The 21949-nt window shown below is 37.3% G+C and overlaps 2 protein-coding genes across 4 annotated transcripts; one reads left to right on the forward strand and one right to left on the reverse strand.

Moving 5' to 3' along the window:
- The first annotated feature begins 3428 nt into the window (after positions 1-3428).
- Positions 3429-9922, forward strand: LOC143209881 (cyclin-dependent kinase 2-interacting protein-like). Of its 3 annotated transcripts, XM_076426157.1 has the most exons (6): positions 3429-3667; positions 3866-3906; positions 4064-4287; positions 4405-4513; positions 4888-5111; positions 5248-9922. In XM_076426157.1, the coding sequence occupies exons 1-5, from the start codon at positions 3444-3446 to the stop codon at positions 5082-5084; spliced, it is 795 nt and encodes a 264-aa protein (XP_076282272.1). In that variant the 5' UTR covers positions 3429-3443; the 3' UTR covers positions 5085-5111; positions 5248-9922. The 3 variants fall into 3 exon arrangements, with proteins under 3 accessions (XP_076282272.1, XP_076282271.1, XP_076282273.1); XM_076426156.1 differs by lacking the exon at positions 5248-9922 and having other exon boundaries at positions 4888-5207; XM_076426158.1 differs by lacking the exons at positions 3866-3906; positions 5248-9922 and having other exon boundaries at positions 3526-3667; positions 4888-5207.
- LOC143209865 (uncharacterized) lies at positions 6543-10995 on the reverse strand. Its single transcript, XM_076426124.1, has 4 exons — positions 8918-10995; positions 8746-8844; positions 8507-8669; positions 6543-8447 (listed from the first exon to the last, which is right to left on the reverse strand). The coding sequence occupies exons 1-4, from the start codon at positions 10786-10788 to the stop codon at positions 6543-6545; spliced, it is 4038 nt and encodes a 1345-aa protein (XP_076282239.1). The 5' UTR covers positions 10789-10995.
- Positions 10996-21949: the final 10954 nt, after the last annotated feature.

Consider the following 21949-nt stretch of genomic DNA (forward strand, 5'->3'; position numbering starts at 1 on the left):
AGCCTTGGCATCACTGCTCAGACGGCCTCAGTCATGTACGAAGATCGGGTACCTTCGGCACCTCGCTAATTTCGCATAATTTCATAATGTTATAGCTGGCGTCAAGACGAATCCAACGACCTACTTTTTTATGACCTTGAGCCCATAAATAACGCTGCAATATTTTATTCCCGTTTTTCGGCCCACTGTGTGACAGCGGCGCGGCGCGGCGTAGGCGTAGGGCGGCGTAGGGCGCCGCCGAGCAGTTCCCCACAAATTTCGGACGTAGATACGGTCCTGACGAAACTCGCGTATGCGCGAAAAAAGCGCCTTACCTATATACCATCACTGCTTGGCATCAGTACTGCCAGCCAGTGATGCCAGAATCGGGGACGCGAGGACGCTTCCCCTCCAGCACAGGTTCCCCCTCTCTGACGGACCGTCCTCGCCGAAGCTTCTGCTGCGCACGCGCTACACACGAACGTACTTCTACTCTGCCCGTCGGCGACGCGTTCCTTCGATTTTCACCAATTTTCATGTTGCCGAAGTTTCGGAAGCACGAGTCGGAAAGTCGGGATCTGGAGACGGCGCGCATTTGAATCCCGGGACGGCGCGGCGCGGCGCGGTGCACATTTTGCTATAACTTTTGATCTAAAAAAGATATCGAAGCGAAATTTGGACTAAATTTTTTTTTAAAAAACCGGGTTTCATGGTTCATCCTAAAATATGTTTTGTATTTCTTAAAAAATTTTTCTCGTTGATTTTTAAAGTTAAGGTAGTCCAGAAGGCCCCCAACACAAATTGATTTTTAGTCGAACCATGCTCAATAAACAATTACGAAAAAATTTATAAATATTCCACTTAATAGCACACATGATTGAGATTTTTTTCAGATTTTTCAGATTATGCAGACATGTTTGTGAAAATCTCGTAATTGAAAATCTCGAAACATTCGAAGAAAATGCATATTTCGTATTGAACTTTTCGAGATACCAGTTTTATAAAAATTCATTAGTCCGATATTATTGAAACAATTGTCCTTAATTTTTCTCAGAATTTTTTATAAATTGTATCGTTGTTAAAAAATCAAAATCAATTTTTTCGATACTTCTTTGTTGATGTATTATATAATACTGAATATTTTTATAATCAGAAAAATAATGTACAGACTTGATAATGCAATATAAAATATTTTATTTACGTTATATTTCAATATACATATGTGCATCACTCCTAACAATTTTGGTAATCACATAATTATTGTAACGACATTTTACATATATCAGGTCGTTAAGTATGAAACTAGACAAATAAAACACAAATTTCAAATACATTTGTCAAGTTTCATACATCTCCGGTTACGAAAATCGATTTTAAATGGTCCCTGCCTTTCTGTAACATAACAAAAAAAAATTAGTTAAAGTCATGATTGCAAAGTATAGAATAAAATATTAATGTATAACTTTATAGTATAGTTTATACTTATCTTTTCTTTGAAGTCATTCTCTTGAATCTGCTAATATTGATTTTACGTTGTCCAGAAAGTCCACTCCAGCTGACACACACGCGATTTTGAATGGGCCTCTGCCTTTCTATAGCATAAAAACACATAGTTAAAGGAATGAGTGAACGGTGTGCTCTCTCTCTCTCTCGCATTTAAGTGTAAATTTAAGTTAAGAATGAAGAGATAAGGAAGGTGAAGTTTGTAAGCGGAGCGGGGGTCCGCGTTTGTACCCCGAAATGGGAAATAAAATACTATTATTATTATTATTATTATTATTATTATAGTAAACAGCCTCCAGTTTCTTTGTCGCGTTTTTAATACTTTTTAATGGGTTTTTAACATTTTTTTATCTTATTATGAATTTATTTTAGTGAGTGACTATATTCATCGATAAAAAAAGATAAGTATACGTTACTATTTATATTGAGTCCTACAAGATTGCAATTAGAATTACGATTTTAATTATGTCTACTTTTTCTTTGAATATAGCAACGCGTGGGTTTCAGCGGTAATGAAATAGCAGATTCAAGAATGACTTCAAAGAAAAGCGAAGTGTATCGTTACATTAATATTTCATTCTGTAAGTACTTTGTACTTATAACTTTAACTATGTGTTTTTTTTATGTTGTAGGAAGACAGAGGACCATTTAAAATCGCGGTAACGTAAAATCAATATTAGCAGATTCAAGAATGACTTGAAAGAAAAAAGATAAGTATATGATTACATTAATATTTCATTCTGTACTTTGTATAATTATAACTTTAACTATGTGTTTTTTATGCTATAGAAAGGCAGAGGCCCATTCAAAATCGCGTGTGTGTCAGCTGGAGTGGACTTTCTGGACAACGTAAAATCAATATTAGCAGATTCAAGAGAATGACTTCAAAGAAAAGATAAGTATAAACTATACTATAAGGTTATACATTAATATTTTATTCTATACTTTGCAATTATGACTTTAACTAATTTTTTTTTTTGTTATGTTACAGGAAGGCAGGGACCATTTAAAATCGATTTTCGTAACCGGAGATGTATGAAACTTGACAAATGTATTTGAAATTTGTGTTTTATTTGTCTAGTTTCATACTTAACGACCTGATATATGTAAAATGTCGTTACAATAATTGTGTGATTACCAAAATTGTTAGGAGTGATGCACATATGTATATTGAAATATAACGTAAATAAAATATTTTATATTGCATTATCAAGTCTGTACATTATTTTTCTGATTATAAAAATATTCAGTATTACATAATACATCAACAAAGAAGTATCGAAAAAATTGATTTTGATTTTTTAACAACGATACAATTTATAAAAAATTCTGAGAAAAATTAAGGACAATTGTTTCAATAATATCGGACTAATGAATTTTTATAAAACTGGTATCTCGAAAAGTTCAATACGAAATATGCATTTTCTTCGAATGTTTCGAGATTTTCAATTACGAGATTTTCACAAACATGTCTGCATAATCTGAAAAATCTGAAAAAAATCTCAATCATGTGTGCTATTAAGTGGAATATTTATAAATTTTTTCGTAATTGTTTATTGAGCATGGTTCGACTAAAAATCAATTTGTGTTGGGGGCCTTCTGGACTACCTTAACTTTAAAAATCAACGAGAAAAATTTTTTAAGAAATACAAAACATATTTTAGGATGAACCATTAAACCCGGTTTTTTAAAAAAAAATTTAGTCCAAATTTCGCTTCGATATCTTTTTTAGATCAAAAGTTATAGCAAAATGTGCACCGCGCCGCGCCGCGCCGCGCCGTCCCGGGATTCAAATGCGCGCCGTCTCCAGATCCCGACTTTCCGACTCGTGCTTCCGAAACTTCGGCAACATGAAAATTGGTGAAAATCGAAGGAACGCGTCGCCGACGCGTTCGGTCGAGCAGGTAGTCACACGGACATGGTAGAGGTACGCTTGTTGTGTAGCGCGCGTGCAATCGAGCATGCACTCACACGGGCAGAGTAGAAGTACGTTCGTGTGTAGCGCGTGCGCAGCAGAAGCTACGGCGAGGACGGTCCGTCAGAGAGGGGGAACCTGTGCTGGAGGGGAAGCGTCCTCGCGTCCCCGATTCTGGTCTGGCATCACTGCTGCCAGCTTGTGCCAGCTGCTGCTGGCTGCTGGCTGCTGCCCGTTGCATGATTGCAGGTTGCAGCCCTGGTTATCTGGGTATTTGAGATTTGAGATTATACGAATCCGACATTTATCCACATTTATCATTCTGTTGTATATAGCTTTGATTGGCTTTGATTACACATGAGTACTTCTAAATATATTTCATATCTCCATTATATAATTGTTAAATGTTAATAGTTCTTTTTATTTACCAATAGCGTGTTTGCATATTAAAAATTTCAATTTTATTAGAAACCCTGAAATGATGAAAGAACAATTTTCTCCAGTTAGCAGTAAGTAATACAAACTTTTTGGAATATGTTTACTATACTCATTCTGTATTATATAAAGCATATTGGAATAAATACAAATTATTCATTTAATTAATTGAGTAGCAAAACTTCATGTAATATATAAGTATATTCATATTTCAATTTGTATACATTGTAGAAATTCAATCAGTAAAACCAATGCAAGGAAAGAACTTGGTAGGTTCAGCTCGACACATACGTGATTTAGCTGCAGATGTTCATGCATCTATACAAGAGTGGAATGCAGCGCATTTACAAGGAGTAGAATTACTGAAGGATATAACGCAGGAAAAACAGAGTACATCCTATTCTCAGCATCTACAAGAATTGTGTGACAAGTTAGAACATGTTTGCGATGCATTGGTAATGACTACATTAGATATATACACTGTACCATAGCATGTGGGAATTCCTCTTTTTTTGTCTTTTGTCCATTACTCAAGCATGTCATATATACTTTATACAATTATTTTATTTCAGGATGATGTCGTAAGTAATCTTACTCAAATTGCATATCAAATAAAGTCAACAACATCCTTAGGGAAAGATGCAGATAAATTGTTTACTACATGGCCTACTACTAAATTCGGTACATATAAATTATTTTTTATACTCAAATAACAAAATACGCTACTGTGCAAAAGAAAGAAGTACCCGGCCATATTTAATAGAAAAGCATAAAAAGTCAAATAAGAACACAGCAAGTTTTGGAAAAGGATTCCACTGTTTAATTGAATAGTTCTGAGAATATGTGTTATTGCGGATTATCTAATACTTTAAATGCAATAAATCAATCATTGTACAATATAATTTCTACATAAAGATATTGTTTGTCATTATATCTTATAATTATACTGGGTGCTTCTTTCTTTTGCACAGTAGTGTATACATCATATTTCAAAATCAAGTAATCCATCTACTTTGAATAAACTAAATTAAAATCGCTTTGAATTGTGTTAACAGATCATGTTGCAAAGTTAATACTTAGCGTGTATTCTGAAGAAGCCAAAATAAAACGTAAAATTTTCGAAAATGTAGCTCATCGGTACACAGAGTCTTGGAAAATGTTGTGCCTGGCAACGTGGGTTCATCAACCATTATTACCGGAAAGCCTAACGATATTTTTGGAATCATTATTGATAGAAACTGGGCATAGATAGTTGTAGTTATTGTTGGTACATGTTGTGGTGAGTATTTTTGTAATTTTAAAATTTGAATTTTATAATTAACTTTTTGTACGCAATAACTTACAACTATTGAAATAAAACAAGAAATTAATAGAATGTTCGTTTATTTGTGGCTTTTGAAATACCATCTGTATAGTTTCACAAAGAAAAAGAAAATATGGAATCGTTATACATATACTCAGAATCCAAAGCACACTATGAAATTGTTTACAATTGGTACCTGAGATCACAAAGAAATACAAATATAGACAAGTACAAATGCGCTATATTTTCTTTGCAAATGCAGATTCTAAAGAATGTATCCTAGATACAAGTAATCAAACCTGCACAGTTAGTATATATTTTGTGATTAGTTATAATTAATCTAATAGTTACTAGTGCCATTAACATTTAATCATATCAATAACTTCTTAAACACGTATAATACATATTTACAGATAAATACAAAATTAATATGTAATATATCCACTGTACATAAATGCTTTAACAACGTGGATGGAATTATCTTATTGACGTTTAACATATTTTCAATGTTGTGATACTTGTATAAAAGCTGAAATGATAGTTTTTAAACCATAACTTTCAATGTTACCGCATTTTCATTTCTTGGCATTTTCGTTTACATCTGTAACGAAATTATTGATACAATATAAATAAATTTTTTCTTATTCATTGATCCGTAAAATCACTGTAATTGACAGATATTGTCCTATTAAAAAAAAGGATTATTTAGCAATTGCAGATTTAGAAAGTCAAAAATGTATTGTAAAATAATTTGTGCATGATCATCTTTGTAGCACTGTAACCAAAGTCACGTTAACATACTTGTAACTTACAGTATGACTAATACCTACGCAAAGTTACAATTACAAAAAACTCCTATATTTATGTTTTTTTTATATTTAATGTATAATTCTAAAAATTCTAACTTCTTATTTCCTGGTTCATTTACGTGTGACTGTAAGTTCTTTTCGCAAGAAACTATTAATAATATTGTGAATACAATTATGGAACTCACTTACAAGTGAAAAATTTGTTCATGCTGAAATTTATTCAATAAAACAAAGTTTTTTGAAGATAACATTTTTACTCTTTCTTTTTTTTTAGAGTTATTATCATTTTTTAGCATGAGACATATATGTATATTATAGATAATAAATATAACAGAAACAGTCTTATTTACATACATGCACCAGAATATAAGATATTATATTATATTACTTCAATATTGATAATTGTTCATTCAAATATGGAAGTTATAATATATTGATTGCGATACTGTCAAAAATTCTATAAAAAAATATCTACACCATTGTGTAATTATATGCATACATATACAATTCCGAATAATTGTATAAGTTCAGTATCTTTATACACTATACACATTATTTCAATTTGTTTAGGAACATGTTGCACACAATTATCCAAGAATCAACTTCTAGTATTCCTATTAAACTCTTCACTTAATGCTTCAAAATCGAGTTCTGTATCTAAATTTGAATTGCTAGGTATCAAATTATTTTCCAATATATTGTCCGGCATTATATTCTTCAATCGTTCGGACACGAGTTCGTCAACTAAATTCGATTGATCAACTAAATGCAATTGTTCAACCAATTTTTCATCGATTAATAAGTTTTTGTCTATCACTCCACTCGTATTTAAAATATCTAAATGTGCAATATGATCGTATTGAGCTATTTTAGACATATCTAAATTTTCTGCGCTACCAAATATACTAGTATCACAATTATTGGAAATTATTGGTACTGTATCTTGTAGAATTGGTATACTGTTTGAAATCTTACAGCCAGAAGTAGTAGGCATTATTTTACAAGAACTTGTATCTAATGATGCTGATTGACTTTTAACACAATTTATGTCTGACGATGTAATAGGAATTATTTTAGATACTAGTTTTTGAAAACCTTTAGCAAAATTTGGAGATCCATTTTCCATGTTACTTAATCCATTTTGTATTTTCTCGAAATTTTGAGTATCTTGTTTTGGGTAACTTCTCATAGTATTATTTTCCAATTTAACGAAACTCTGCTCGGTTGATTCCAGTTTTATTAACGCTTCTTCTATGTGCTCTAACTTGGACTGTCCGAAGTTATCTTCCACTTTACAGAACGTTGATCCTAGACCGTTTCCAATTTTTGTAAAATTTTCTTTATGAGATTCCGTTTTTTGATAATTTGAAATTTTCGGTGAAGTGATATCAACTTTCTGAAATCCAGGAGTATCTGAAATTTGACTCTGAATCTCCGGATTCGAAATTAACAGTTTCGACACATTGTTGGACTTATTATTTTCCATGCAATTCACAGGACTGGGATTTCTTCTCATCAATGTTAAGGCTGATAACACTTCTGGACAAGTAGGATTTGTTACAGGTTCACTTCTCCTGTCGTTCAAGAAGTCTGAAACACTAAGATCTGAACTCTCCGAAAATCCACTAGACATTCGTTCCTCCATGTTTTCTTTAGCGTCTTCAGAATTTTCTGTTTTTTGAATTTTAAGCGGAGGTTCTGAACTGTCATAAGTGTTACAGATAGGTGTGTCAACCTCTTTCAGAGCATCGTTATTAATTGTATACAAACCAGGATTCAATCCTAAAACATCACAAAGCGATTCTTCACTGATATCAATCAGATCTTCGTTTGATTCTTTATCGTTGTTTGCGAGTGTTAACATAACTCCAGCCTTTTCTCGTATTTTACCCATTAATATTTTTAATTCGTCTAAGACATTCCTTACATTATTCTCGGATTTTAGTATCAATAAATCAAATAATGATTGTGCGTTAAGTACTGGCTTCGCAGCTATTTTTATTATTTCAAGATCCTCACACACGGAAATTGCTTCTCTCAATTTTATTTGTCGCCTTTCTGATTTTGCTTCCGGTGTGACATAAGCCCACGGACCACGCTTCTTTCCTTTACGTTTTAAAGGATCTTGACCTCCATTTTGTTTTAATTCAGGCTCAGGTGTCGGGGGAGGTAATTGCTCAGGACTGCCATGGTCAGGATGCATTTCAAAATGCCTTGCCATTCGAGTGCGTCCTAAATATATTTTATTACATGTAGGACACCTAAAGTGATCGGATATTTTTCTTTTCGGTACTTCTAGTCCTGTTAGTAACTCTTTCGGTGATTCTTCTTCTTCAAGCTTGTCATTATTTGTATTATAATCGCTATAACCACCATCCGAATCATCCAAGTCAGGTTGTAAGAAGTCTAAATGATGTAAATGTTTGTAATCTCGCACCATATGTCTAGGTGGTCGAGACAATCTACCAGACCGTGTTCTGGCGACAACCTTTTTCCTTTCATCCTATAGAAAATGTTAAAGCATTAGTACAAGACATTTACAATTTAGTAAATTAGATCTACCTTTGGCTCTTCTTGTTCTTCGTCAGGAATTGGTGGTGGTTTAGGAGGAAGCAAAGAAGGCCTAATAGCACTCTTTTTCGGTCTACCTCTTTTCCCACCACGACTTTTCAGTAAATTTCCTGGATTCTTGATTCTCAGATCAAGTTCTTCAGGGAATACAACCCTGAATTCATACACAAATCACTCAGTTGTAATATTGAATAATTTATAGGTGACCAAGAGATATGATATACACTCACCTGTATACAACTCTTTCATTTGAAGCAGTTGTTTCTTGACTACGCTGTTGCAAAACATGTGCGATTTGTTTCAATTGTGTTGGTGTCAGGCGTTGCATACTGAAGTATAAATACAAACATCATAGCATGGAAAAAGTACTAGAAATATTGTACACGGATATATCCTATTTACCTATGAAACGTTTGGCCTTGTTGAACTATTTGTATTGGATTTTCACTGGAACCTAATGGTTTAGTTACATCTGTGGAGTCATTTACTATTGTCACAGGCTTAATTGGAGTAGCTTTAGCTTTTTTATTTACTTTTAAATTTGCTCCATTTACTACGAAACTAAGTTTCTGTTTAACAGCATCGTTCTGTATTGATTTTGTAGGTTCGAATGTACCACTTTGTTGTGTTATGGGTGTCTTGTGCAACACATTTTGTAAATTATTAGAGATGTTACCAATATTTTGTGAAGAAATAGTTATATTTTGTTTAGTAGAATTGTTAAATGCAATTTTTGCTTGAGGTTTCAAAATAGATATAGGCGTTGAAGAAATTTGAGTTGGTTTTAAAATAGACATGGAACTTGGTGTTGCCTTTAAATCTTGAGTCTTCACAATAGACGCAGTTCTAAGAACTACTGGAGTATTGGAGTTAATGGTTGTTTTTGGTATTCCACCTGTTACTGTTGTTTTCTTGCCAATTGTAGCTTTTTGTTTAATTAACTGAGAAGGAATTTGAACCGATTTCAATAGTTGTGCAGGAATAGCTGCTGCTACGCTTGTATTGTTTGTAATTTGGTTAGACTTTGGAAGCACAGTAGATGCACCTTTTAGCACCGGAGTTAAAAATTGTTGTACGCCACCTCTTTGAAGAGACTGCGACGTTTTCACAATCGGTGACAAACGTATTTGCGAAGTAACAAGGTTCTGTGTTCCTCCGGAAGTAGTATTTACTATCGCATTAGAAATATGAGGTGTGGTAACCGATTGACTCTGTATTTCACAAGTGCCAGTTATAATTTGGGAAGTATTTAATAACTGTGCCGATATACCAGTGGTATTTAATAACTGAGCTGTTATGGGTGTAGCTTTTATTATTTGCGATGGTAAATTATTCAATATCGTAGCTTTTGATAGTAGCACAGAATTAGAATTTGACGCAGCACTTAGCGAATGTACTGCATTAATTTGATTCACTGTTGCATTAGTAAGTTTGTTCGAACCTTGAAGTAGTCTAACACTTTTAGTTGGCTTTAATATAGTTTGTGCTGGTTTTATAATAAATTGCGACGATGGTAAAATGACAGGTAGTTTCTGCAGTATTTGTGCCTGAGAACTCGGTATAGTATTAAGCTGATTTTGTGCTAGTCTATCATCGATTGTATATTGCACATCATTTTCATGAATATTCTTAATATGAGATAGATCTGCTTTTATTGTGTGCACCTTGGGTTGCTCTAAAACTATTGTCTGCGTACGCGAGTTCTGTTGAAGCAGATTATTTTGATGTTCGATTATCCGTTGAGATTCTTGACTCTGATTACTTAAATTCATTTCGTCTAATGATAAATCATTTTCAACTACATGGTCTTGAAGCTGTCCATTCTCAGAAACTTTTTGTATTTGCCACTCTTGGAAATCAATGCATTCTGTTTTAATCAAATTGTCGTCGTTGGATTTTTGTACTTCCTCGGACTGATAATTTAGCTGATCGATCGTTATAGAATCCTGAGAATGTAACACTGTTTGGTCCGTTACGTTAATGTTATCATTTGTAGGAACATTTTCTTGTGTGTTTGAACCAACATTATCTTGATCTTGCTGATACATAACCTCTTCGTTCGAGTTCACCTCGAAGGTTAGACCCAAGGCTGCCGCTTGTTCCGGAGTCAAATGAATAGTTTCGGAATCATTGTCGTCATTTTGTAAAAACGCAACAAACTCGTTGTCGTGATCGTCATCATCAACAACTTGCTGGAACGCTTGTTGAAGAAGGTCGGAAGCTCCTGTAGATGCATCGTTTGTAAACACAGTGGAATTCGAAATTTCTGCCATATCCCTATATTTTTTTGGCTTCTCGGTTTATGAAATGTAATTACAAAGTAATAACGATCACTCGCATGTTTTACAATAATGTTTTTTCACGATTACGTTCTTGTAAAATCACTTTACAATATGCGTTTACTCCATTTCTCTACACACGTTTTCCGCGCAAACAGAAACACACAAGGGACGCGAAGTTTGCTGCAAATATGGAACAGAAAATGGCGGCAACGTCATTGCGATATTACCATAGACCACGGTGTATTATAGAGGTGTTACGACTAAGGGGGTAGTATAGGCTCGATTTGGAACTAGAAAATACCTAGAATCTTACTAGAAAAATGGCTCGAAACATGGGTTTGCGCGCTGTCGGTTTTTGTCCTTATTTGAGCAAAGTTTGGGCTGGGTGAGGGCTCATTCTAAAGAGGAAGGTTCAACGCACTGCGCCCTGGTCATCTCATAAGGGGCTAGTCTACCCTCGATTTGTAACTAGAAAGGAACTAGAATCTCACTAGAAAAATGGCTCGAAACATGGGTTTGCGCGCTGTCGGTTTTCGTCCTTATTTCAGAAAATTTTGGGCTGAGTGAGGGCTTATCCTAAAGAGGAAGGTTAAACACACTGCGCCCTGGTTACGAGGTTAACGAGATTATGTTTATAACTAATAATATGAGGGCCCAAAGTAGAGAAAAAATCTAGGAAAAAAAACCAGCACATTTCAATGCATTTTTCTGTCTCCAAAAGACTTTATGACTTATGGGGCTAGTCTACCCTCGATTTGTAACTAGAAAATACCTAGAATCTTACTAGATTTTGGGTCGAAAATATGGGTTTCGTACTAAACGTTGTTTGACCTTATTAGAACAAATTGTGGGCTGTGTGAGGGCTCATTCGAAAGAGGAAGGTTAGACGCAGCGCGCTTTTCTCACGAGGTTAACGAGATTATGTTAATAATTAATAATATGAGGGCCCAAAGTAGAGAAAAAATCTAGGAAAAAAATCCGCAGATTTCAATGCATTTTCTGTCTCTAATAGACTCTTTTGACTTATGAGATGAGAAAAGCGCGCTGCGTTGAACCTTCCTCTTTCGAATGAGCCCTGACACAGCCCACAATTTGTTCTAATAAGGTCAATCAACGTCTGGCCGCAAACCCATATTTTCGACCCAAAATCTAGTAAGATTCTAGTAATTTTCTAGTTACAAATCGAGGGTAGACTAGCCCCTTATGGGGGTAGTCCACCCTCGATTTGTAACTAGAAAGGAACTAGAATCTTACTAGAAAAATGGCTCGAAACATGGGTTTGCGCGCTGTCGGTTTTCGTCCTTATTTGAGCAAAGTTTGGGCTGAGCGAGGGCTTATTCTAAAGAGGAAGGTTAAACACACTGCGCCCTGGTTACGAGGTTAACGAGATTATGTTTATAACTAATAATATGAGGGCCCAAAGTAGAGAAAAAATCTAGGAAAAAAAACCAGCACATTTCAATGCATTTTTCTGTCTCCAAAAGACTTTATGACTTATGAGATGACCAGGGCGCAGCGCGTTGGACCTTCCTCTTTAGAATGAGCCCTCACCCAGCCCAAACTTTGCTCAAATAAGGACAAAAACCTACAGCGCGCAGACCCAGGTTTCGGACCCAAAATCTAGTAAGATCCTAGTAAATAGCAAATATCTAGCAAATAACTAGAATCTTACCAGATTTTCGATCGAAAAAGTGGGTCTGCGCGCTGTCGGTTTTTGTCCTTATTTGAGCAAAGTTTGGGCTGTGTGAGGGCTCATTCTAAAGAGGAAGGTTCAACGCGCTGCGCCCTGGTCATCTCATAAGTCATAAAGTCTTTTGGAGACAGAAAAATGCATTGAAATGTGCTGGTTTTTTTTCCTAGATTTTTTCTCTACTTTGGGCCCTCATATTATTAGTTATAAACATAATCTCGTTAACCTCGTAACCAGGGCGCAGTGTGTTTAACCTTCCTCTTTAGAATAAGCCCTCATCCAGCCCACAATTAGCTCAAATAAGGACGAAAACCGACAGCGCGCAAACCCATGTTTCGAGTCATTTTTCTAGTAAGATTCTAGTTCCTTTCTAGTTACAAATCGAGGGTGGACTACCCCCTTATGGGGGTAGTCCACCCTGGATTTGTAACTAGAAAATACCTAGAATATTACTAGAAAAATGGCTCGAAACATGGGTTTGCTGGTTTTCAGTTAGTGTCCTTATTTGAGCAAATTTTGGGCTGGGTGAGGGCTCATTCGAAAGAGGAAGGTTCACCGCAGGGGGCTCTGGTCATGAGGTTAACGAGAATATGTTTATATCTAATAATATTAGTGTCCAAAGTAGAGTAAACATCTAGGAAAAAAAACCAGCAAATTTCAATGCATTTTTCTGTCTCCAAAAGTCTTTTTGGCTGATGGGATGACCAGAGCCCCCTGCGGTGAACCTTCCTCTTTCGAATGAGCCCTCACCCAGCCCAAAATTTGCTCAAATGAGGACACTAACTGAAAACCAGGAAACCCATGTTTTCGACCCAAAATCTAGTAAGATCCTAGTAAATAGCAAATATCTAGCAAATAACTAGAATCTTACTAGAAAAATGGCTCGAAACATGGGTTTGCTGGTTTTCAGTTAGTGTCCTCATTTCAGCAAATTTTGGGCTGGGTGAGGGCTCATTCGAAAGAGGAAGGTTCACCGCAGGGGGCTCTGGTCATCCCATCAGCCAAAAAGACTTTTGGAGACAGAAAAATGCATTGAAATCTGCTGGTTTTTTTTCCTAGATGTTTACTCTACTTTGGACACTAATATTATTAGATATAAACATATTCTCGTTAACCTCATGACCAGAGCCCCCTGCGGTGAACCTTCCTCTTTCGAATGAGCCCTCACCCAGCCCAAAATTTGCTCAAATAAGGACACTAACTGAAAACCAGCAAACCCATGTTTCGAGCCATTTTTCTAGTAATATTCTAGGTATTTTCTAGTTACAAATCCAGGGTGGACTACCCCCTTATGGGGCTAGTCTACCCTCGATTTGGAACTAGAAAATTACTAGAATCTTACTAGATTTTGGGTCCGAAACATGGGTCTGCGCGGATCGGTTGTTTGTCCTTATTTGAGCTAATTGTGGGCTGGGTGAGGGCTCATTCGAAAGAGGAAGGTTCATCACACACGGGTCTGGTCATGATTTTAACGAGATTATGTTTATATCTAATAATATGAGTGTCCAAAGTAGAGTAAAAATCTAGGAAAAAAACCAGCAGATTTCAATGCATTTTTCTGTCTCCAAAAGACTTTTTGACTTATATTATGACCAGACCCGTGTGTGATGAACCATCCTCTCTAGAATGAGCCCTCAGCCAGCCCAAAATCTGCTCAAATAAGGACAAACAACCGATTCGCGCAGACCCACTTTTTCGATCGAAAATCTAGTAAGATTCTAGTTATTTGCTAGATATTTGCTATTTACTAGAATCTTACTAGATTTTCGATCGAAAAAGTGGGTCTGCGCGAATCGGTTGTTTGTCCTTATTTGAGCAGATTTTGGGCTGGGTGAGGGCTCATTCTAAAGAGGATGGTTCATCACACACGGGTCTGGTCATAATATAAGTCAAAAAGTCTTTTGGGGACAGAAAAATGCATTGAAATCTGCTGGTTTTTTCCCTAGATTTTTACTCTACTTTGGACACTCATATTATTAGATATAAACATAATCTCGTTAAAATCATGACCAGACCCGTGTGTGATGAACCTTCCTCTTTCGAATGAGCCCTCACCCAGCCCACAATTAGCTCAAATAAGGACAAACAACCGATTCGCGCAAACCCATATTTTCGACCCAAAATCTAGTAAGATTCTAGTTATTTTCTAGTTACAAATCGAGGGTAGACTACCCCCTTATGAGATGACCAGGGCGCAGCGCGTTGAACCTTCCTCTTTAGAATGAGCCCTCACACAGCCCAAACTTTGCTCAAATAAGGACAAAAACCGACAGCGCGCAGACCCACTTTTTCGATCGAAAATCTGGTAAGATTCTAGTTATTTGCTAGATATTTGCTATTTACTAGGATCTTACTAGATTTTGGGTCCGAAACCTGGGTCTGCGCGCTGTAGGTTTTTGTCCTTATTTGAGCAAAGTTTGGGCTGGGTGAGGGCTCATTCTAAAGAGGAAGGTTCAACGCGCTGCGCTCTGGTTATCTCATAAGTCATAAAGTCTTTTGGAGACAGAAAAATGCATTGAAATCTGCTGGTTATTTTCCTAGACTTTTTCTCTACTTTGGACCCTCATATTATTAGTTATAAACATAATCTCGTTAACCTCGTAACCAGAGCGCAGTGTGTTTAACCTTCCTCTTTAGAATAAGCCCTCACTCAGCCCAAACTTTGCTCAAATAAGGACGAAAACCGACAGCGCGCAAACCCATGTTTCGAGCCATTTTTCTAGTAAGATTCTAGTTCCTTTCTAGTTACAAATCGAGGGTGGACTACCCCCTTAAGGGGGTAGTCTACCCTCGATTTGTAACTAGAAAATTACTAGAATCTTACTAGATTTTGGGTCGAAAATATGGGTTTCGTACTAAACGTTGTTTGACCTTATTAGAACAAATTGTGGGCTGTGTGAGGGCTCATTCGAAAGAGGAAGAATAGACGCAGCGCGCTTTTCTCACGAGGTTAACGAGATTATGTTAATAACTAATAATATGATGGCCCAAAGTCGAGAAAAAATCTAGGAAAAAATCCCGCAGATTTCAATGCATTTTCTGTCTCTAATAGACTTTTTTGACTTATGAGATGAGAAAAGCGCGCTGCGTTGAACCTTCCTCTTTCGAATGAGCCCTCACCCAGCTCAAAATATGCTCGTATAAGGTCAAACAACGTTTAGTTCCGAACCCATTCTTTCTAGTAAGATTCTAGTTATTTGCTAGATATTTGCTATTTACTAGAATCTTACTAGATTTTCGATCGAAAAAGTGGGTCTGCGCGAATCGGTTGTTTGTCCTTATTTGAGCAGATTTTGGGCTGGGTGAGGGCTCATTCTAAAGAGGATGGTTCATCACACACGGGTCTGGTCATAATATAAGTCAAAAAGTCTTTTGGGGACTGAAAAATGCATTGAAATCTGCTGGTTTTTTCCCTAGATTTTTACTCTACTTTGGACACTCATATTATTAGATATAAACATAATCTCGTTAAAATCATGACCAGACCCGTGTGTGATGAACCTTCCTCTTTCGAATGAGCCCTCACCCAGCCCACAATTAGCTCAAATAAGGACAAACAACCGATTCGCGCAAACCCATATTTTCGACCCAAAATCTAGTAAGATTCTAGTTATTTTCTAGTTACAAATCGAGGGTAGACTACCCCCTTAAGGGGGTAGTCCACCCTCGATTTGTAACTAGAAAGGAACTAGAATCTTACTAGAAAAATGGCTCGAAACATGGGTTTGCGCGCTGTCGGTTTTCGTCCTTATTTGAGCAAAGTTTGGGCTGAGTGAGGGCTTATTCTAAAGAGGAAGGTTAAACACACTGCGCTCTGGTTACGAGGTTAACGAGATTATGTTTATAACTAATAATATGAGGGTCCAAAGTAGAGAAAAAGTCTAGGAAAAAATCCCGCAGATTTCAATGCATTTTCTGTCTCTAATAGACTTTTTTGACTTATGAGATGAGAAAAGCGCGCTGCGTTGAACCTTCCTCTTTCGAATGAGCCCTCACCCAGCTCAAAATATGCTCGTATAAGGTCAAACAACGTTTAGTTCCGAACCCATTCTTTCTAGTAAGATTCTAGTTATTTGCTAGATATTTGCTATTTACTAGAATCTTACTAGATTTTCGATCGAAAAAGTGGGTCTGCGCGAATCGGTTGTTTGTCCTTATTTGAGCAGATTTTGGGCTGGGTGAGGGCTCATTCTAAAGAGGATGGTTCATCACACACGGGTCTGGTCATAATATAAGTCAAAAAGTCTTTTGGGGACAGAAAAATGCATTGAAATCTGCTGGTTTTTTCCCTAGATTTTTACTCTACTTTGGACACTCATATTATTAGATATAAACATAATCTCGTTAAAATCATGACCAGACCCGTGTGTGATGAACCTTCCTCTTTCGAATGAGCCCTCACCCAGCCCACAATTAGCTCAAATAAGGACAAACAACCGATTCGCGCAAACCCATATTTTCGACCCAAAATCTAGTAAGATTCTAGTTATTTTCTAGTTACAAATCGAGGGTAGACTACCCCCTTAAGGGGGTAGTCCACCCTCGATTTGTAACTAGAAAGGAACTAGAATCTTACTAGAAAAATGGCTCGAAACATGGGTTTGCGCGCTGTCGGTTTTCGTCCTTATTTGAGCAAAGTTTGGGCTGAGTGAGGGCTTATTCTAAAGAGGAAGGTTAAACACACTGCGCTCTGGTTACGAGGTTAACGAGATTATGTTTATAACTAATAATATGAGGGTCCAAAGTAGAGAAAAAGTCTAGGAAAATAACCAGCAGATTTCAATGCATTTTTCTGTCTCCAAAAGACTTTATGACTTATGAGATAACCAGAGCGCAGCGCGTTGAACCTTCCTCTTTAGAATGAGCCCTCACCCAGCCCAAACTTTGCTCAAATAAGGACAAAAACCTACAGCGCGCAGACCCAGGTTTCGGACCCAAAATCTAGTAAGATCCTAGTAAATAGCAAATATCTAGCAAATAACTAGAATCTTACCAGATTTTCGATCGAAAAAGTGGGTCTGCGCGCTGTCGGTTTTTGTCCTTATTTGAGCAAAGTTTGGGCTGTGTGAGGGCTCATTCTAAAGAGGAAGGTTCAACGCGCTGCGCCCTGGTCATCTCATAAGTCATAAAGTCTTTTGGAGACAGAAAAATGCATTGAAATGTGCTGGTTTTTTTTCCTAGATTTTTTCTCTACTTTGGGCCCTCATATTATTAGTTATAAACATAATCTCGTTAACCTCGTAACCAGGGCGCAGTGTGTTTAACCTTCCTCTTTAGAATAAGCCCTCATCCAGCCCACAATTAGCTCAAATAAGGACGAAAACCGACAGCGCGCAAACCCATGTTTCGAGTCATTTTTCTAGTAAGATTCTAGTTCCTTTCTAGTTACAAATCGAGGGTGGACTACCCCCTTATGGGGGTAGTCCACCCTGGATTTGTAACTAGAAAATACCTAGAATATTACTAGAAAAATGGCTCGAAACATGGGTTTGCTGGTTTTCAGTTAGTGTCCTTATTTGAGCAAATTTTGGGCTGGGTGAGGGCTCATTCGAAAGAGGAAGGTTCACCGCAGGGGGCTCTGGTCATGAGGTTAACGAGAATATGTTTATATCTAATAATATTAGTGTCCAAAGTAGAGTAAACATCTAGGAAAAAAAACCAGCAAATTTCAATGCATTTTTCTGTCTCCAAAAGTCTTTTTGGCTGATGGGATGACCAGAGCCCCCTGCGGTGAACCTTCCTCTTTCGAATGAGCCCTCACCCAGCCCAAAATTTGCTCAAATGAGGACACTAACTGAAAACCAGGAAACCCATGTTTTCGACCCAAAATCTAGTAAGATCCTAGTAAATAGCAAATATCTAGCAAATAACTAGAATCTTACTAGAAAAATGGCTCGAAACATGGGTTTGCTGGTTTTCAGTTAGTGTCCTCATTTCAGCAAATTTTGGGCTGGGTGAGGGCTCATTCGAAAGAGGAAGGTTCACCGCAGGGGGCTCTGGTCATCCCATCAGCCAAAAAGACTTTTGGAGACAGAAAAATGCATTGAAATCTGCTGGTTTTTTTTCCTAGATGTTTACTCTACTTTGGACACTAATATTATTAGATATAAACATATTCTCGTTAACCTCATGACCAGAGCCCCCTGCGGTGAACCTTCCTCTTTCGAATGAGCCCTCACCCAGCCCAAAATTTGCTCAAATAAGGACACTAACTGAAAACCAGCAAACCCATGTTTCGAGCCATTTTTCTAGTAATATTCTAGGTATTTTCTAGTTACAAATCCAGGGTGGACTACCCCCTTATGGGGCTAGTCTACCCTCGATTTGGAACTAGAAAATTACTAGAATCTTACTAGATTTTGGGTCCGAAACATGGGTCTGCGCGGATCGGTTGTTTGTCCTTATTTGAGCTAATTGTGGGCTGGGTGAGGGCTCATTCGAAAGAGGAAGGTTCATCACACACGGGTCTGGTCATGATTTTAACGAGATTATGTTTATATCTAATAATATGAGTGTCCAAAGTAGAGTAAAAATCTAGGAAAAAAACCAGCAGATTTCAATGCATTTTTCTGTCTCCAAAAGACTTTTTGACTTATATTATGACCAGACCCGTGTGTGATGAACCATCCTCTCTAGAATGAGCCCTCAGCCAGCCCAAAATCTGCTCAAATAAGGACAAACAACCGATTCGCGCAGACCCACTTTTTCGATCGAAAATCTAGTAAGATTCTAGTTATTTGCTAGATATTTGCTATTTACTAGAATCTTACTAGATTTTCGATCGAAAAAGTGGGTCTGCGCGAATCGGTTGTTTGTCCTTATTTGAGCAGATTTTGGGCTGGGTGAGGGCTCATTCTAAAGAGGATGGTTCATCACACACGGGTCTGGTCATAATATAAGTCAAAAAGTCTTTTGGGGACAGAAAAATGCATTGAAATCTGCTGGTTTTTTCCCTAGATTTTTACTCTACTTTGGACACTCATATTATTAGATATAAACATAATCTCGTTAAAATCATGACCAGACCCGTGTGTGATGAACCTTCCTCTTTCGAATGAGCCCTCACCCAGCCCACAATTAGCTCAAATAAGGACAAACAACCGATTCGCGCAAACCCATATTTTCGACCCAAAATCTAGTAAGATTCTAGTTATTTTCTAGTTACAAATCGAGGGTAGACTACCCCCTTATGAGATGACCAGGGCGCAGCGCGTTGAACCTTCCTCTTTAGAATGAGCCCTCACACAGCCCAAACTTTGCTCAAATAAGGACAAAAACCGACAGCGCGCAGACCCACTTTTTCGATCGAAAATCTGGTAAGATTCTAGTTATTTGCTAGATATTTGCTATTTACTAGGATCTTACTAGATTTTGGGTCCGAAACCTGGGTCTGCGCGCTGTAGGTTTTTGTCCTTATTTGAGCAAAGTTTGGGCTGGGTGAGGGCTCATTCTAAAGAGGAAGGTTCAACGCGCTGCGCTCTGGTTATCTCATAAGTCATAAAGTCTTTTGGAGACAGAAAAATGCATTGAAATCTGCTGGTTATTTTCCTAGACTTTTTCTCTACTTTGGACCCTCATATTATTAGTTATAAACATAATCTCGTTAACCTCGTAACCAGAGCGCAGTGTGTTTAACCTTCCTCTTTAGAATAAGCCCTCACTCAGCCCAAACTTTGCTCAAATAAGGACGAAAACCGACAGCGCGCAAACCCATGTTTCGAGCCATTTTTCTAGTAAGATTCTAGTTCCTTTCTAGTTACAAATCGAGGGTGGACTACCCCCTTAAGGGGGTAGTCTACCCTCGATTTGTAACTAGAAAATTACTAGAATCTTACTAGATTTTGGGTCGAAAATATGGGTTTCGTACTAAACGTTGTTTGACCTTATTAGAACAAATTGTGGGCTGTGTGAGGGCTCATTCGAAAGAGGAAGAATAGACGCAGCGCGCTTTTCTCACGAGGTTAACGAGATTATGTTAATAACTAATAATATGATGGCCCAAAGTCGAGAAAAAATCTAGGAAAAAATCCCGCAGATTTCAATGCATTTTCTGTCTCTAATAGACTTTTTTGACTTATGAGATGAGAAAAGCGCGCTGCGTTGAACCTTCCTCTTTCGAATGAGCCCTCACCCAGCTCAAAATATGCTCGTATAAGGTCAAACAACGTTTAGTTCCGAACCCATTCTTTCTAGTAAGATTCTAGTTATTTGCTAGATATTTGCTATTTACTAGAATCTTACTAGATTTTCGATCGAAAAAGTGGGTCTGCGCGAATCGGTTGTTTGTCCTTATTTGAGCAGATTTTGGGCTGGGTGAGGGCTCATTCTAAAGAGGATGGTTCATCACACACGGGTCTGGTCATAATATAAGTCAAAAAGTCTTTTGGGGACAGAAAAATGCATTGAAATCTGCTGGTTTTTTCCCTAGATTTTTACTCTACTTTGGACACTCATATTATTAGATATAAACATAATCTCGTTAAAATCATGACCAGACCCGTGTGTGATGAACCTTCCTCTTTCGAATGAGCCCTCACCCAGCCCACAATTAGCTCAAATAAGGACAAACAACCGATTCGCGCAAACCCATATTTTCGACCCAAAATCTAGTAAGATTCTAGTTATTTTCTAGTTACAAATCGAGGGTAGACTACCCCCTTAAGGGGGTAGTCCACCCTCGATTTGTAACTAGAAAGGAACTAGAATCTTACTAGAAAAATGGCTCGAAACATGGGTTTGCGCGCTGTCGGTTTTCGTCCTTATTTGAGCAAAGTTTGGGCTGAGTGAGGGCTTATTCTAAAGAGGAAGGTTAAACACACTGCGCTCTGGTTACGAGGTTAACGAGATTATGTTTATAACTAATAATATGAGGGTCCAAAGTAGAGAAAAAGTCTAGGAAAATAACCAGCAGATTTCAATGCATTTTTCTGTCTCCAAAAGACTTTATGACTTATGAGATAACCAGAGCGCAGCGCGTTGAACCTTCCTCTTTAGAATGAGCCCTCACCCAGCCCAAACTTTGCTCAAATAAGGACAAAAACCTACAGCGCGCAGACCCAGGTTTCGGACCCAAAATCTAGTAAGATCCTAGTAAATAGCAAATATCTAGCAAATAACTAGAATCTTACCAGATTTTCGATCGAAAAAGTGGGTCTGCGCGCTGTCGGTTTTTGTCCTTATTTGAGCAAAGTTTGGGCTGTGTGAGGGCTCATTCTAAAGAGGAAGGTTCAACGCGCTGCGCCCTGGTCATCTCATAAGTCATAAAGTCTTTTGGAGACAGAAAAATGCATTGAAATGTGCTGGTTTTTTTTCCTAGATTTTTTCTCTACTTTGGGCCCTCATATTATTAGTTATAAACATAATCTCGTTAACCTCGTAACCAGGGCGCAGTGTGTTTAACCTTCCTCTTTAGAATAAGCCCTCATCCAGCCCACAATTAGCTCAAATAAGGACGAAAACCGA

Source organism: Lasioglossum baleicum, chromosome 6 (assembly GCF_051020765.1).
Source record: "Lasioglossum baleicum chromosome 6, iyLasBale1, whole genome shotgun sequence".
NCBI classification, from domain to species: domain Eukaryota; kingdom Metazoa; phylum Arthropoda; class Insecta; order Hymenoptera; family Halictidae; genus Lasioglossum; species Lasioglossum baleicum.